This window comes from Anopheles coluzzii, chromosome 2 (assembly GCF_943734685.1).
Source record: "Anopheles coluzzii chromosome 2, AcolN3, whole genome shotgun sequence".
NCBI lineage: Eukaryota > Metazoa > Arthropoda > Insecta > Diptera > Culicidae > Anopheles > Anopheles coluzzii.
In genome coordinates, this window is record NC_064670.1 from 124,031,493 (window position 1) to 124,049,745 (window position 18,253).

General features: G+C 50.1%; 2 protein-coding genes across 3 annotated transcripts in view; one reads left to right on the top strand and one right to left on the bottom strand.

The window, feature by feature from the left end:
• LOC120948599 (opsin-2) overlaps window positions 1–18,253 on the bottom strand; it is a 60,154-nt gene that overhangs the window by 17,153 nt on the left and 24,748 nt on the right. For both annotated transcript variants that reach the window (XM_040365126.2, XM_040365125.2), the window contains exons 2-4: window positions 5,563–6,071; window positions 5,310–5,472; window positions 3,445–3,630 (exon numbers count right to left, since the gene is read on the bottom strand). In XM_040365126.2, coding sequence (XP_040221060.2) covers window positions 3,445–3,630; window positions 5,310–5,472; window positions 5,563–5,773 — 560 coding nt within the window. In that variant the 5' untranslated portion in view covers window positions 5,774–6,071. The remainder of the gene's footprint in view (window positions 1–3,444; window positions 3,631–5,309; window positions 5,473–5,562; window positions 6,072–18,253) is intronic.
• On the top strand, window positions 9,340–16,824 carry LOC120948601 (protein yellow-like). The gene is made up of 3 exons (XM_040365128.2): window positions 9,340–9,568; window positions 14,879–15,287; window positions 15,364–16,824. The coding sequence occupies exons 2-3, from the start codon at window positions 14,908–14,910 to the stop codon at window positions 16,505–16,507; spliced, it is 1,524 nt and encodes a 507-aa protein (XP_040221062.2). The 5' UTR covers window positions 9,340–9,568; window positions 14,879–14,907; the 3' UTR covers window positions 16,508–16,824.

An 18,253-nucleotide genomic window follows, 5' to 3' on the forward strand; every position in this document is an offset into this window, starting at 1 on the left:
GTGTACCGGGAGATTCTGGACGAGTTCTACCGGGCGAACGGTATCACCGGGACTGATCGCGTACCGGTGCTGATCAGTGTGATTGGCAAGGCCACTTACGGAACGCTGCGAAGTCTGTGCCACCCGACCGCACCGAAGGACATGCCGTACGAGGAGCTGTGCGCTGTGCTGGCCCGCCAGTACATTCCGGAGATTGCGATCTTTCGCCATCGGGCCCTGTTCTATCGGGCGGAGCAGCAGCGTGGTGAAGGTGTGAAGGAGTGGTACGCCCGACTCAAGGCCTTGTCGATGGAGTGCCAGTTTGATGCGGGCCTGCTGGAGCCACTGCTGATAGACCGGTTTGTGGTGGGCTTGGCCCCGGGACCGGTACAGAGCCGCCTGTTCGAGGAGCAGCCGGAGCAGCTGCGTAGCATCGACAGGGCGGTCTCGCTGGCCGCTGGCAAGGAGGCGGAACTGCTGCAACAGCAACATGGCGGTGACGAGATAGCGTACGAGCTGGCCGGCCTGACGATTGGCGAGGGTGGTGAGATGCGGCACGGTAGACGCCATCGACGGCACGGAAAGCACGAGCATCGTGCATTTGGACGGGAGTACGGTCGGCATGGCCATCACCACCATCATCGACACGGTGGCCATCATCCGCATCCACATCATCTTTCGGATCATGAGGCAGGCCACAAGCATCACGGACATCACGGACATCACGGGCATCATGGACATCCAATGCACCCGGGACGTCACTTTGGACGACTACCCTATGGTCCTGGCCCCATGAACGTTCACCCGTTTGGCGATGCAATGACGCGGCGCCATCACTTTGGACCGGGTGGTGGTGGACCGTTCGGCGGCTATCCCGGAATGATGGAGCACTTTGGGCACCGGTTTGGGCGTCATTCGAGAGGAAAGGGATGTCATCATCGTCGCCGAAGCTCGTCTTCAAGCAGTAGCAGCAGCAGCAGCAGCGGTAGCAGCAGTGATTCCAGCAAAAGCTCATCCAGCTCATCTTCCGGCGCAGAGGTGGAAGTTCCGAATGATAAGAAGATTGAGAAGCAGCTGAAGAAAATCCGCAAGCAGTGCAACAAGATGGACAAGCGTGCAAAGAGATATCCTTTCGGCAAGCGACACGGCCCCGGACGTCATCATCACCACCACCATCGTCACGATCACGATGAGAGCAACAAGGAGGAACGCTGTGGCAAGAAGGGTCGTTGTCGTCGGAATCGCAAGCAGGCGGAGGAAGTACCAACAGCGCCCGAGCATCCGGAACAAGTGTCGCCCACAGATCCTACGACGGAACCGGAACTGATCGAGTGAGGAACAGGATCAGTGCAGCAAATTCTATTCTATGCTTACATCACAATAATCTCAACATTACACCGGTGTAATTACTAATGGGTTATTATTACTAATCGAGCCATCCACCAAAAAAAGATAAAAATGAAAATGGTACATGTATAAGCCTACAACAAAAAAACACAAATAAAAGAAAAGGATGGCAAATAAAGAAAAGAAGAAAAAAAAAACAAAAAAAAACATGTCAAAATACTAAAATCAATACGAGTTTCATTGTGATCGTATCAAGTGGAAAGAAATTAAAAGTAATCTGTATCCGAAAGCCGGCGGAAAATCTTGTTTCATTTTGCATTCCTACACACCAACAACGACGCGGGTAAAAGCTCGAGATGGAGTTTCATTTTTCGAGGCAAAGTTCAAAATCGATCAAGTTGATTGATTGTGCTTGGTTACTTGGTTGAAGAGCGGGCAACACAGCAAGCCAGCAAGGCAAATGGCAAAAAAGGAATGAAAGTAACGGAAGAAAAGTAAAAAAAAAAGGATTACCTTCCGGTTGCCCCCTCCCTAGTTCGGTCGGTGTGTGCCGGGAACAAATATGAGTTGCGTTGTTTGTTTGCATGGGGAGAGCGAGCAGAGGGCCAGAGCAATGGACGGTGGTGGCTCGGTAAGAAAGTTTTACGTGTTTGTGTGCTGTTTTCACTCCGTTCGGTGGGGGGTTCGTTCGCGTTCGTGCGGCTTATGCAAAAGTTTTTTTGCAAATTGAGGGTCTATAAAAAGCGCCAGACAAAGAAATGAAAAATTCTCCACACTTCATTGAGCAGTTCATTCATTCTCTGCTGGCTGCCCTCCCGCCCGCCCGGTCCGGTTCCGTTTTCTCCTTTCCTTCACTCCCCGGTTGTGTGGCGGCTTTTCCATGCTTTGCAATCGCTACTTCTCCACTCGGTGGGAGGTGGTCATGGATTTATTTTTCTAAACTTTATGATTTTCCTAGACTAAGTTTCGTTGCTACGCTTTGAAGCGGAGGGAATATAGGAAAGGAAAAAAAGGGGGAAATTCAATCCGTTTGCCGGCGCACCCGATACCCATCCACATGAAAAGAAACCTAATCCAAGGGACTAATATGATCAACAGATTATTAGAACGATGAGAGAGTTGGCAAACAAGGGATAACATTCCTCGAAAAAAAGAAGAAGAAAATTTGTGGAAAAGCGTGTTATTTTTCCTTTTTCCTTTCGCTTGATTTAATGCTTGCGAAGCTCTTGTTAGAGCGCGTTCCCTTTACAAGAGAGCTTTGCGTTTGCTCGAGCGCGTCATCCCGATTGCATACTTTCAGGCGTTTTAGCGTGACAGCTTTTAAGGGTGTGCTCTGCTTTGACATTTCGACCAGCGGCAGGGTGGCTGGAAGCGATAAAAAGCATCAATGTCAACGGTTGTTGCTGCTGGTGGTGGTATTGAGACAGGTTAAAACGGATGAGTTATGCATGGCATTGACCTGCAAATACTTCAAAGCGTTTGTAACATATTTTATGCAACATTTAAAGTATGATGTCCCCGCGTTCAATGGAGGGTGGGTTTTGGCGGAGTTAAGGGTGTGTTTGAATCTGATTGTATATTCTATTTGGCCTAAAGGCTGCTGCAAACATTCCACCCGCTGGTAGGCGACAGTATCGGAACGTATTTAAAATAAACAGAGCACGCACAAACAAAACAGATGGGCACTTTGGACACCGCCGCCGCCGTGGGGGCACAGCAGATAGATTGTAATGAAAACATGCAATACATTCGCTCGCCGCAGAAGGATGCTGCTGCTGCTGCTCCTCCCCTCCCCCCAACTCCCGCTCCCATATGCTTTGTTTACCCGAATCGCGCATCCTACGCCCATTACATAAATATTCATCACAGCATACTGTATCCGGTTTCACTCTCCCGCACGGAACGGAAGCGCCATCGCAACGCATACCATAATCATCATCATCAGCAACAAAAAAAAGGAACAGTTCCAATCGGTAGTAAATTTGTCTTCATTGCAATAAAACGGACGTCACCGAAAGGCCCAACAGTTGGGCCCAGCGTTGCGTTGCGACAAAGATAAAGAGATACAGATGCGACAGCTTGGTTTGGTTTACATTGTCCACGGACATGGCCACTTACCTGTAGAACATAAAGACGACCAGCGCGTTGCCGATAACGCCGAACAGCATCATCAGGAAGTAGAATACGGCCAGCCCGTAGTGTTCGCCGGCCGACGGTGGATCGAACCGCAGCCAGAAGGGATTGATTTTGGCCACAAACAGTGGATCGACCGGCAGCACGTATCCGGACCGGACGACGTATTTGCTGTGGACGGGAAAAGGGACAACAAAGCTGAGGTGAGCTGATGAGAAATATGGCTGATTTCGCGACGAGGGGAAATCCGTACCGCATTTCCTGACCCCTGGCGTCCCATTTGCAACGGGGGAGGCAAGGGAGGGTGGGTTGTGGATACGGTTTAGGAATAAATTTTGATTACAACGCACGGGGGGCGAACGACAATCATGAGCCGGGGAAGAAGTATGCGGCACTACACGGTGTCACGGTGTCTGTTTGCGACCGTTGATTTGGAAACGGTTGTGTTGATTGAGTTTCGCAAGAAGAACTCGTCTCCTTTCGCCCGTAAGACGCCCCATTTTGGTCTCCGCTCCAGCGAAAAAAGAGCCAGCGACCGAAAGCAGGGCAAGAAAAGATGATAGTGTGGCGAATTATAGACATTGCAAAACCATTCGCAACATCCGATTGTCGGGCCCTGTGCTGTGGTATTTGGGGACAGGATTTGCTCACGGCATTGCTGGCGGCTGGCATTGCCCTGCTCGCCCGCTCGAAAGGACACTCAGGACCACCGGTCGGGTGGTGGAGGGTTAATGGAATGGAAGCATAACAATGCGCAACCCTTGGCAAAAATGATAGTGCCACCATCTCTAAAAATAAATACCCCGCCCGGGCGCAATGGGCAATGGTACACCACATTGGGAAATGCGGCAATAACCGTTGGCCATTCGCTTTGATTTTTTTTTCGTTTTTGGTTGCTTTGGTTTGGTGTGTTTAGTAGGGTGTTCCGTCTGCACAGTTTTGCGTTGTCCCAGGTCTCAACAATAAAACATTAAATGCGCAACAACAGGGTCCCTTCGCGCACTGCTGGCAGCGCTTCACATCGTTATTGCGCTGCGTCCTCCCAAAACGGTCCTTTCCTTTATCTTTGACGGGGCGAACAAACCCCACTCCCCTTTCCAAGTATTAAGCTGTCCTGTGGTAAAAGAATACGTCGTTTGTTGTTGTCGCTGTTGTTGCGGGTTGTTGCGGGTAAGCTCCAGTATCCAACGAGTTGTTAATTTGTTTCACATCCCTCGATCCTTACTCCCCCCTCCATCCGATTGCTATCAATGTACTACGCCCGGAGGATTGTTTCCCGGAATTTAGAGCGCCACATCAAACTGTAATGCTACACCGAATCTGGTTCAGCGCACTTGTGCCGCTCACGCTCGGTACAAGTAAAAGTATCTGAAGCCGAACAAAATGATGAAAATTATCGGTCGCAAAGTTTCCCTTTTTTGTCTCACAGGGAGCAGGGAAAGGTTTTTTTGTTTGTTGTTGTTCCCCGTAGCCGATTTTGCGGCAACGTTCGGCATCAAATTAAACCAATAAACGCACCATTTTCTATGGCTTTTCCGGGAATAAAGATAACTTTGAACGCGCAGCGGTTTTCCGTATGCAACAACGAACGGATGTTGGCTCAAACTGTTGCAACGTTTGTACTGAACTTGATATTCTCGAAGCAGTTCAGAAACCGCTTTGTCCTTGAAATTGCTGCCAAGCCCGAAAAAAAGAAGACATTAGATCATGTAAACGCAATCTCTTCCCGGTATCGTGGAACAATTAACGGAAAGGTAAAGAAATTCCCAACTTTTCCTCCATCGCCGGAATGCCTTTTCCTTCACACACAGTCTGCTCTGTTTCTGTTTGTGTCCAGCTCGTCAGCGTACCTCCATAAAGCGTCGTTGCTGTCGGTGGCGTTACTCCCGGTGCCATTGTACACCGAGGGTGCCGTTGACGTAAGGTCAGTGCTGTCTCTTACGGAAGCTGTGGCAACGGCATCAGCAGCTGTGGCCTGCAACAGTTCCGTAGCAGCCTTTGGCAGGGTCACGGCTGCGGAAAAACGGGAGAGAGAGATAAAAAAGACAAGACTACACTGTAAACGACTGATGAATGAGTGTCCTGGGGCGTTCTCTTGCTTACCGAGCTCGTTGCCCGTCCCACCGACGGTGGCCGTTCCCGTGCCGAAACTGGCGCCAACATTGAGGCCAACGCTGCTGAGGACACGCTGTGGATCCACCATGCTGTAGCTGGCACTGCCACTGGCAATCGTAATTCCAGTGGCCAGCAGCAGGAGCACCCGGCGAACGAAGACGACCATCGTCATGCTGTACCGTCGTTGCTGGCTGTACATTGTCCGTGGTATGCGCGCGCGATACGCAGACCTTGTAGTGTGCGCTGTTTGATACGGCTCTGTTTTGCTAAAATTTCTCCGCAAGTGCACGCGCGCAATCTTTCGCAGTAGCTTCAGTTTTAATTACGCGTACATCATCATCACGTGGTCGAAGGTGTCGGTGTCGATTTGGTGTGGTCGCGCAAAGTGAGCGCTATACACTGCTGCGTCGCTGTGCACGATGATGGAAGGATCAGGCAGCCGACGAACGTTCCATGCTCACGACGATGCTCCCCGGATATGCGCGAGTTTAAGTCGGCTGAAAAGAAAGGAAGAACACGGGGAAAAGTTACATCACATGTGTGTGTGGCGTGTGGCTGTTCGCGGTCGGGGCACTTCATTGAAGGAGAAGATAATCGGCAGCCGGGTAGAGAGCCATACCACCATTAGTAGCAAATTTGTAACGGATATAATCCGCCGTGCAGCAAGGTTTCCCATAAATACAGAGCGTGGTTAGCTGTAGAGAGAGAGAGGAAGACGGGAAAAGGTCTATCACATCCTTCCACATGCAGTATTCATTTTGCCCCGGCGCTTCTTAATGAATTCAATGGGATTGGATGGGACGGATGGTACAAAAGAACAAAGGTACCATTCGCCACCATCGGGAGGGGCTCATCCTATTTTGTCTACTTTGTGCGATACTTTTGTGTGCGGTTTGGTGGTCTTTTTTGCTGAGCCTTTGGAGTATTGGATGGGAGGGGATTTATGTATCACAATCCTCCTACGGCTCAGTGAATCACACGGAGGCATCGCTGCTATTGTTTTACGACTTGTGAGGCAACACAGCAACAAGCTGCACAACAGGTTCTGCGTTTGGCGAATGAAAGGTTTTGAAAGGTTTCCTCGCTTGAAGTTGTTGCATATTTAAAGCCAGGTTTCAGGATTTTCATGAAAGTTTCTCCAAAGTATCCCCCGAAAAATCCTCAAACCAGTTAGATAAGATTAGATTATTTTGTGAAATGATTGTATATGATTCGGTGATTCTCGCCTTCTTCCTTTACAACCTAATGGCGTTTTTTAGGGTGCATACAAATTAAGTTTGCTGCATGAAGTAGTAGTACCGCCTCTCTCTCTCGAAGATTCATCTTTTCAGTCAATTAAAATGTAGTTAGGATCTTTCTGGTTCATCCTTTTCACTTTATGAAGGGAGTACACACTTTGCATAATGGAGCTACTGCCGTACCGGACCCAGTGGACCGACCATCGCAACAGAAGCTACAGCGCTACATCACCAGATAATAGCTTCGCTGTGCATAAGGGCAGAAGCACCCTGATAACGCTCATGACAGACAGACAGGCAGCCGTTTGAGCGACATCAAGCCGAGATTTAAATCATACTGGAACGTTTAACATGCAAGTCCATGGGAGAACGATAAGAGAATTGATTTTTCCTCTTCCTTCTCTTTTTTTGTGTGTTCTGCCTGGCCCTAGTGCACTGTATTGTGTATTTTGTGTGGGAACAGCTCTGCAAGCGTTCTGAAACTTTACATCTCATGGTCAATGTACCTCCTGATGCCTTAGTTTCTGGTAGTTTTTTTTTGTTTTTTGGGAGGATGAGGCTACAGTTTAATCCATTGTACATTCGTTGAATGCAAGGGAAATGCCATAAAAAGCTAGTGCTGGCAGAGTGAAAGGGAGGAATAAGTGCACCACTAATATTACATGCTCTTTCCGCATTCTCGTTCCCATATAATCCAACCTCCACGGCACGGTGGTTAAGCGTAGTTTGGAACGATCTTGTTGACCGTGTGTTGGTCGTCCTCATTATGTGTTACGTTGTTTGCTGCAACTGTAATTTGCAGAACAACCGTCTTTTTTGGTGTCTGTGTGCGTGTCTGTGTGACTTGATTTTCCTGAGGCAAGATGCACATCAGATCCAACTTTCCAGACTTCCAAAGCACTGCGTCCACTGCGTGGAGATGCCCCGATATTAACATGCGTGTGCCGTATGATTTCCGGGCAAACTTTCCACCGCGTGGTATAATGAACCCCGAATGCGTTGGCCACAAACTATTGGTTCCGGGGAATTCCGTTCCGGCTGCAGCCCCATCTGCTCATTAAAATCTGCTCCACGTCGCAAAAGGCCAAAGGAAAAAGGCAGCGGCGCGTACGTGGGGGTGCAAGAGCAGTGTTAAAGCAGAGAAACGTTTAATAGGAAGTGTTCTTTATCGAGTTATGATACACAAACATCGCCAGCAAAAGCTCGTGCTATGCAGACGAACAAATAACATCGAAACGGATGTTTAGTCTGTCTGACTGGCTGCCTGGTTGTTACCGGACAGTTAATTTAACCGACCCGTGTTCTACTTGTTACCTTGGTGGCCTTCGGACAGACGTCGGAAGGGGGTAACGATATTTCATTGCCTCACCACGGTGAGGTTTGTTAGAATTCTTTCGTGACCCGCGTTGTGCGTCTTATTAACCCTCTTCGTCTAGATGGTGTGCGAAGTTTGACGGCTCTTGGGCCCACGTCAGCCATGACCCTTTGCCAACCCTTGGTGTGCCCGTCCGTCAAAAGTTTGGCACGAGATGGTGAGAGCCGTGTCGAAAGATAATACAATCTTCGTAAGTAACGCACCCAAGACAGTTTTCTAGGTGAGTAATAGAGTCCAATGGACCAACAGGGGACAAAACCGCAACCGACCGCTGGGTGTGTGTGTGTGTGTTGCTCGAGGTGATTGATGATTTTTTGTTGCTTTTGCACCATTTTGTCTCCACGTTCTGCTGCCCCCAACTCAAAAGGAACGTTCGAGACAGTGTAGATCAAACCATAGATGACTTGGTACTCTGGACGGCTGAGATGATAAAAAATGAACCAAACTCCCTAAAGTGATTGGGTGGCCCCCGGGAGAGATTTGTCTTACGACCGGCGCACCGATTAGCAAGAGGAATTATGATTTTTGGCTCCACACCTGAATAGTTTCACAATGTTGTAAAGACCTAGAGTTTGCGGGCTTGCCGATTATTGCCCCCTGGAGGGGCCTTTTTCCGAAGCGGACAAGAAGAACCGTTTGTAGTGACAGGCACGGCACAGCAAGATTACTGCAGCTGGGTCATACGGGACAGTTTTTCAACCGGTGTGTAAATGAGTTAATTGAAGCAAAAACACACACGCACGCACACACGCGGTAAATGTCTGCAAAGCTTTGAAAACAAGCAAGATGATAGAATAATTATGTCTGCGTTTCCTTTCTGCGGGCCATTCGTTGCGGCGCTGCTTAAGCAATATCGCAACATCTGGGGGGAGAGGGACGCTTAAACAAACATGACACCTCCCGTTTAGTGTAGCCGTTCTGCACAACATTATACATCAGCCGATCGACAACGCGTAACGCTTAAAGTAACGCCACCAACTGTAGTTAATACCGTCCCGAAGGTACGAGAGTTCGCCCAGCGGCAGATCGTTTTTTGACTTTAGTAGACAGCAACAGATCGCGGCGCAGACAGATCGCGTCCGATGGCGTCATAATAAGCCGGCCCAGTGGTTGTGTGTGTGTGTGTAGTGCGTGTAGTGGAAGGTTGGCAAGAGGGCGAAGACGAGGGAAGAGAGAGAGGCAGGGCTACACTCGTTTCGGTCAAGCGAGCTTAAAACCGAAGCCCAACTCGTCTGGCGGCATCATTTCGTGGTGCGTTGCGGACGCGATCAGACCCTCAAACGCTTGTAGGAGCGTGTACTGAAGTGCGTGTGTTTGTGCAGTGTGTGTGTGTGAAAAAGCTCTCACTTTCGTGTGTGCAACCAACCTAAGAACTGCCTGTGTAAGTTGCGTGAGAACGTTTTGTTTCTGTGTGTTTGTTTGTCTGTGCTACAGAAATGGGATCAAAACCGTGTTTTGCAACAAAAAAACCCCGTCCACCAAAAGACACCATTTTGCTTTAATAGGAATTTTGGTTCTGCGTGGTCTCTTTGTGTGTGTGTGTTGTTTTCTTCGCTGAGTCAATACAAATCCTGCTAGAATATTTAATGTTGTATTACAATCTTCGATTCCGCGGCGGAAATCACGCAGGAAGTATAAGCGCAGTAAAGCCTTCCGCCGACTGGTTTTGGGGCGAAAAGATGGAAAAGTAAAGCCCGCGATCGAGAGAGAGAGAGGGCCAGCGATAGAGTGCAATAGAAATTACGTATGCAGAAACCAGTTTCACCACTAGTTTCACTGTCAAGTTTCGTTTTTTTAAAAGGGGGAGCAGCCTTGAGGTTTTGCAGGCGGAATTGGAGGATTGGAGCGGCAGATGGAGGACTCCCACACAGGCTTGAGACTGTGTGGCTTGCTTTGGAGTTTGCTTGCACCGGTGTCTCGGTGTGACATAATATGCTTTCACTGCTTTCCTCACCTTGTGGAGTCCTCGTTTGGAGCGCTTAGGAGATATAAAAGGAGGAGAAAGGGAGGCAGCATTCGGCGTGTGTGTGTTTGCATGCAACACCAAATCCCGCATATGCAGGAAGCAAAAATAAGGAGCTGCATTATTAATGCACTCATGCCCACACTACGGGATGGTTTTGCAGAGAGCAAAAAGACGAAAACAAAATAATACACCTGTACGATGATGAAGAAAAAGTGGGAGTCCTGAGCAGTATGAACCTGTTGACTCGGTCGTTTTTGTGCTGCATAGTTCCTTGTTTTTAAGGGTTTATGTTAGATTAGTGAGTGCCTTCCCATGGCGACTGTTTTGCATGAGGAGTGTGAAAAGCAAATCCTCTTTCATTTTTGGCTTTTTTCATGCTACTGCAGGCTGCTCCTGCTAGTGTCACCTGTCATCCGATGTGGAGGAGACTCAGCGGGTTTTAGCATTCATTTTAAATGTAGCAACACAACAACCAATGCACCATCAAAGAATGCACCAGCATCATCATGGCGAGTCACTGTTTGCTGCAACCGGAGCGGAGGAGCAGCTGCGGTTCTGCATTCTCACGGGTGCATTTTCCCGTGACAGTGCGAAACAACACAATTGCAGTGTGCATCCCAAGCACGCGCGTGTGTGTATGTGGCATATTGTCAACCGAAATTACTCAACACGACACCTTAGGATTAACTGGACCGAAACACACTTCGTCCGCAGTGAGGCAGGCTTTGACGCCGCTCTATCAACAAAAGACTCCGCCGTCACTAGCACTTATGTCACTGGCTATTGCACGAAGACATTTCACGTGTAGTATAGCAAAGCAAAGCGATCGTTTTATTGGCAAACGCCACCACTTGTGGACGCTTTAAAGCAGGGTTAAAGCGGCACGAACTTGTAACAGGCACACGATCAAATTGGATTGGAAAGCGTTTAAAAGATTTTGATTTAGTTTGGCACAAAAAAAAAATCATAAACAACGCATTAAACTTCTGCTAGAACCACCCAAACAAGACCACCATGTCCGAGAGTGCGTTAGAGTCACGACCTTACTCAAGCTGTTTTGGCGTAGACGGCGTACCTGTTTCTTCGCCGAGGGCGTTTTTTCGGTTGTTGGAAGCTTGCTAGGGGGGAGTGGGAACGAAGAGTTGGATCTGGGTCGGTGCGCTAAAGCTCCACAACCAACACGGGCACCAATAACTCGGCCGGTGCGGCAAGCAAGGCCACCGAGTTCGGTCGTGCGTGGTGGTACGCGCTTCTACTTCAAGTTCCCGCTGCTGCTGCTTCTACTTCTTAGCGGGCCAAAACGCTAAATCGGTTCTGGTTGTCCACGTGGCAAGGTTAAAGCGTAAAAATCTAAAAAATACAATACTGCATACTGTCTACTATTCTGCAGTAATTTGTGGGAATTACTGCACACACCTAGCTGCAGGGTATTAAACGTTCCCTGCAATTTGGAAGCGTACAATATGCAGCAAAATGCAGCAAAAAACACGCATTTAATAATTACCCCCCGGGTGTGAAGGAAAGATTTTACTTTCAAATTAAACTTTTCTTAAACCCCGCTGGACGTTGATGTGTGTCTGCGGGCGGGCTGGCCAGCTAAAAGTGCAGCACCGTAACGATCTCCCGCGCGCGCATTTTGCTCTCACTAATGAACGCAAATTTAACGACACCAGCAATTGTGGGGCGCCAAAATAGCCAGCGCCAGTGCGCCACTGTGGCAACTCCAGCAAAGCGACCGTGTCATTATGGCAGAGGAATGGCGCAATGTTTAATTCCAACCGCCGGAAGCGTTTCCATTTCCTACCAAAAAAAAATGGCATCCTTCTAATCAGAATCAAGGATAAGGAATTCTTTTGGGGAGAGATGTTTCACAGTGCCTGACCATGGGTATTTCAAAGCTAGGGGGGTTGCGGAAATCGTATCCGGTCCTACCCGGGGACCTCCCCAAAGCAAAGCACGATGTTCCGTTGGATAAATACGCTATCAGTGCGCTTTCGGTGATGTATCCCGCCATGGGAGTTGCTCGCCCCCTCCCCATAGGGGACCTAGAAGCGATGGTCGTAATAGTGTTTACCGTGGGATCATCGGCAGTGTGGGATGTTTCGGAAATTTTCCAGTATGCTGAACATCTCATGGTCGAATCAACATTTGCCATCACCCCAACAGTGCCTTGCGTTCGTTCCACAAAGTTCCCTTCGGAATATCTCCCCGTGTGCCCTTGGCATTGGGCACAGTTACTACCACTACTCCTCCAAGCGAGCAAGCCGGCAAAAAGAGCAAAATATCGTTTAAGCTTCCAGCTTCTTAGATTTATCCATCTTCCCCGCCATCCAAAAAGAACACACTCATGGTCTGTTGACAAGTACCAGCAATGCAGCATTTCAATTCGCTGCTGTTATACTGAGAATAAGCACTCAAGAGAGACACGCCGTCGGACTGGACCGCAACTACACGGTGCAGAATGGGGGGAAAACCCCGAATAAACATGCTGGTGGTTCTTCTACTCTGTTTTGGTGTGCATATTTTCATGGTTTTTGCGTAGTGACGAAGCGTATAATTCAAATTCACTCGACCTGTTTTGAAATGGACGTGCAACCGGACCTTCGTTCGACCGTGCTCCGTTTAATTCGTGCCATCTTGCTGGCAGAAGTGAACCACGAGAGCGTGTGTGAAGCTTTTCTTCCGCACGATAAGCCGGCACAGAATGGGAAAACGTTTAATGACACCCGAACAGGTTCAACAGCCGATGGACGACGAAGCAATGCTAATGTTGGGAAAGGAAAAGCCTGATCGCACGCAAAATGTCGCCAAATCGCTCGCAAAGATTGTTATTATATCGAAGCCTAATTGTTAATCAAAATTGAATCACTACTAGTGCCCACGGAAGCCCCGTGGATCTGATGTTTTGGACTAACAAAACAACGCAACCCGGCGTTTCTCCGTAGTGTAACAGCGTGACATCGTTTGGTTATTAAATTACATAGCACCCCCGTAAATGTTTTTTTCTTTCTGTTTTGCTGCTCCTCTTCGAAAGGCAACGTTCGTTCGCTACTCCTCTGCCCTTAATGTAACCGAGCAGCGCGCCCTTTTTTCGCTGTAGCGAACATAATGTTGACAGTTTATTAAATTTTAAACCTCAGTTCGACCGACGATCAGCAACGCCAAACTGGACGGGCTAGCGGGAGGGGGTGGTGGTTGTTCTAAAATGAAAGCTTCGCCTCCACCTTCACCCCCCCCCCTCTTGTGGACATTCAACTCTCGGTGTCAAAGTGGTTCGTCCCTTGTTTTCCCCGCCGAGGGGGAAATATGGACAAAAAGCGTTAAAGCGTTTTACGGGATGATTTTCTGAAATTCATCGCAACGTGGTCCAACGCGGCTGCAACATAAAACCACAATCACCACCCGGTCCCGGTGGGTCGGAGTGAATGAATTAGTAAGTGCCCCTCCTCATGTTCCGGCGAAATGTTCCGCGTTAGTTGGCAGACGATAAAAGAGCCATCGCATATTTTCGGCAAGGTAATTAGCTTTTATGCCCATCTCCCCCTCGCTACGACCACTGGTAGCAAACGCGGGGGACACTAAAACCGATGAATGAAAGCTCAATGAGTGCGCAATCCAGCCGCCCGCTGCAGACACGGTTCCAGCACAAAAGGTCGTAAACCCTTCGGTGATTCTGTTTGGTGGAAATTAAATCCTTTGCAGAGGAAAATGATACTTTCACGGCTGTCCCACGCTTTCGCTTTTTGCAGAGGTTATTGCCAATATACATCACCCGGAGAAGGGACGACACGAGGTGTGTGGAGGTGTGTGCGTACGTGCATAACATATTAGACGTGCTCAGGCAGGCAGGCAGGCAGGTCGCACACAAACCACTCTTGTTTACCTTTTTTTTCTTCAAGGGGTTTGAAACAGCTCAAGGGTTAGGTCCTCACATCCTTCAGAGGGCAACAACACACAGTGAGATACGATCCCTTTTTTCCCGTCTATTTATTTTGGGGTTATATGGCTATCAACCCATCAACGATAGACACCTGGCCTGGCGTTACGCAAGGGTTTGTCAAAAAAAAAAAAAATAGGATCGAACTGATGGAAATTTAAAATCTTTCAATTTAATAAATCTGCTCCAAAATTGGGTAGAATCAATCACCGCCATCCAGGGGGGCTTGGTGTGCAGAGAGTGCAAATGTCATAAAATTTGATCCGAACAGACCCACTCACACACACCTTCCGGGTGAGCATCCTACGGGCAGAGTGGTTGAGCTTGAAAGCAAGATGAAGGTTGTTTTGACTTTAAATTAAATGTGACAGATGCTGTACGGTACCGAACGTGCTAACGAGCGAGCGAACGAACGGGTTGATTGCAACTATATCCACCTGTGTCCGTGGGAACCCGTCCGCTTGAAACAACAAGCACATCCTGGGAAGTTCCGCATCCGAAGCAGGCCCTGCGTGGTGGGCAAAAGGTGGTTTGTCATTTATCTAAAACCACGACTGTTATTGCGTCGCTAACGCACACACCAGTAGGCGATGGCATACGTCACAGCCAAGCAATGCCACGTCACGACACGTTCCAACTAATGAGAGCATCGGTGTATTGAGGGAGCGAAAGAAGGTTACAGTTTTCTCACCTTCTCGTCGTCCTTTGAAATCTTTCGTCCAAACACAAATTACACTTTCGCACACTCATCCTTCTTCTTTCTCTTCTCTTCGTGCCATATTTCACAGCGGAAAGGAAGCACCGCTCACGGGACACCATGACGTCCGGGAGACGCAGCTGGATGGTGCTGGCAGGGGTGCTGCTAGTGCTAGCGGTGATTGCCGCCCCGGTTGGTAGCTATTCGCCGTTCAAGAAGGGACCGCAGCACGGTTCGTTTACTCGCACTGGCTCACCGGCGGCAGCTAATGGCGGAGCTGTGCGCGAGCGAGAGCGGGAGCGCGAACGGGAACGCGAGCAGGAACGGCTGGCGACACCGTACGTGGGCCCGCTGGTTGGGCTGGAGGCGGGCGGTAAGCGGGCTGCCAACGACTTCCTGGAGGACGTCGGCAGGAATGTGTTTGACACCGTTTACCACTGGAAGGTGATGGACTTCATGTACCCCTCGCTGCAGCTGCGTAATAACGCCATCCGCACACGGTAACGGCTTTTGGAGCATGCGTTACATTGACCTCAAAACGTGACTAATGTTCTCCCCCTTTTTATTTGTTTCTAGTGAATTCATCCCGGAAAACAATCTGCCCCTCGGTGTGGATCGGTTCCGAGACCGACTGTTCATTACGACGCCCCGCTGGAACCCGGGTGTGCCGGCCACTCTTTCCTATCTGCCCCTGCCGGCACAGGACCGCAGCCAGCCGTTGATGCCGTACCCCGACTGGAGCTACCACACGTCCCCGCGCAATCCCGACTGCTCCAAGATGATGTCCGTGTACCGCATCCAGGTGGATGAGTGTGATCGCCTCTGGGTGCTGGATGCGGGCGTTACCGACACGCTGACCAACCTGCAGCAGGTCTGCCCGCCGAAGATTATGGCGTTCGATCTGCAGAACGACGAGCTGCTGTTCACGTACGTCCTGCCCGAGGAGCAGGTGAAGGAGGACTCGCTGCACACCAACATCGTGGTGGACGTGCGCGACGGCCAGTGCGAGGATGCGTTCGCGTACGTAGCGGACGTGTGGCGCAACGGCATCACCGTGTTCGACATGCGCAAGTTCAAGAGCTGGCGCACGACGAACCATCTGTACAACCCGAACCCGCTGGCCAGCGACTACAACTACCAGGATCTGAACTTCCAGTGGTCGGACGGTGTGTTCGGCATGTCGCTCGCGCCCGTCCACCGCTCCGGCGATCGGATGCTGCTCTTCCACCCGATGTCCAGCTTCATGGAGTTCCAGGTGCCGGCCTCCATCCTGCGCAACGAAACCGTCTGGGAAGGGTTCGGGCTGGCGGCGAAGGCGTTCCAGCCGGTGGGCACGCGCGGCCGCATGGGACAATCGTCCACGGCGGGCGTGGGCAAGAACAACGTGCAGTTCTTTACGCTCGTGCAGCAGTCCGGCGTCGGCTGCTGGGATCTGGGCAAACCGTACAATCGCAACAACCTCGGCGTGGTGGAGAAGAACGCCCAGAAGCTAACGTTCCCGAACGATCTGAAGGTGGACCGCGAGCCGCAGCAGTCGCTGTGGGTGATGAGCAACAAGCTGCCCGTCTTCCTGTACGACAAGCTCGACTACACGCAAACGAACTTCCGCGTCCTGATGGCGGACGCACGGAAGGCGATCGAGAACACGGTGTGCGATCCGCGCGTCCCACCCAGCCTGGCGTTCGATGCCGCCCAGCTCGAGTGCGAGCTGGAGCTGTAAGGGGAGTAGAGAAGGTGTCTTTCCTCCCTCCCATTCGCCCTCATCCTCCCGCCGACGCCAAACTTTCGCGTGACAACGCGCGTGGGTGTGAAGCCAAAAACAAACCATTACCAACACCTTCTGTCCCCTATTCTCCCCCCCCCCCTCCCCCCACAGAAACGATCCTTATTTATCTGTTCCTTTCGGATGGGTGGAGAGTGGGGGCCAACTCCAAAACTTTATCTCCGCCTCGAGCCCCAATCGAACGCAACGCTCGCACTCACAATCGGGACCGCGGTTAGCCATTGGTGAAATACATTCCTCTATTTAAGGATTAAGGGCACGGTTGTACCACCTTCACTTCGCGCCGAGGACGAGTCAGGAATCCGAAACATGCTCTTCTTCGATTGTTTGGGTGGGTGGGTGGAAGGGGGTTACGGACAGGGTAACAGGGACACACGGGGCGGGGTAAACTTTCCAAAAAAGGGACCGTAGATAAATATTCCCCACATACAGTGCCCCAGGGGAATTGAAGGCCGACGGAACGACGCAACGACGACAATGCCCTATGAGATGACCCCCGCGGGTGGGGTGGAAAAGAAGGAGCACAAGGGCAATGGAAGGAGTGGGGGGAGGGGAAATTTAATCAGAAGCTGTGAATGCAGCGAACAATGTTTGCTTCTTATTGCTGCTTGCCCACGGATGTTCGTCGGTACGAGCAGTTCGTTGGACCGAAAGTTCTTCCACTCATCGTTAATCATCTCCAAGTGGTGTTGCATCGTTTGTATTGAACAATTCAGTGAACCGAGTTAGGAGGGTGGGATGAGGGACTGATAAAGAGATGTTGAGATGTATCATGTCTTTCCCCCCCACGGTCGGTGCAATCAGGAAGGCATTATCGGGACTCCACCGGGAACTGAGAGCAAAAGGATGCTTCACCTGCACACACACGCGGAGACGGATTGAAAGTAATCCTTAATAAGAAAATAGTAGCCCTCCCCCCCATAGGACTCCCCACTAGTCAGAGCATCGATTTACGGGGCCGTGTGTAGATAGTGAACCTTCCCCCTTAATGTGATATGGGAACGTTTATGTTGGCCAACTCTCTCCAAGCGCAAGATGGATTGTTATCGTTTGCCATGTTGGATCAATCGCAGACAACCGACCGGGTTTGGCGTAGGAGTCTCATCCATTTCGTCTAAATGGCCACAGTTCTCCCACCTCCCAGGTTGTGGGTGGTGGCATTTTATGCTGTTACCTTCAAATCCAATCTTGCACGTTGCCGCTACTGGCTCGACAACTCACGCTGGACCGCCGCGCGAGTACGCGAAGAGAGGGAGCAGAAAAATCCAATTTTCAACTCAACAACAGCGATACAAAAAAAAGAGGAGATTCTGCTCCACCTTATTCAATTATACCCGGCAGCCGAATCGATGTAAGCGCGCCGAGGGCAGCAGATTTTGTGAAAGCTTCGCCGGCGACCTTGAAGCGCAAATGGTGCATTCGCGTCGAGGGCAGCTTCCGCAAGCGTGCGCTTTATGCGCATTATGCAGCGTGGTCCTTACTGCCGACCTCGACGCTTTTCAAGTGCCACTCCGCATCCTGAGCCAAAAGTATGGATGCAGTGAGGGATTTGTATGGGTGTGTGTGTGTGTAACGAAACGATTGCCGTTGTGCGGTTGTGGCGCTGGGAATACGAGGGACAACATTTTTTAATTTAAATTTTTGATTCCACTGGATGATGATTCGTTCGTTAGGTGCAGGTTA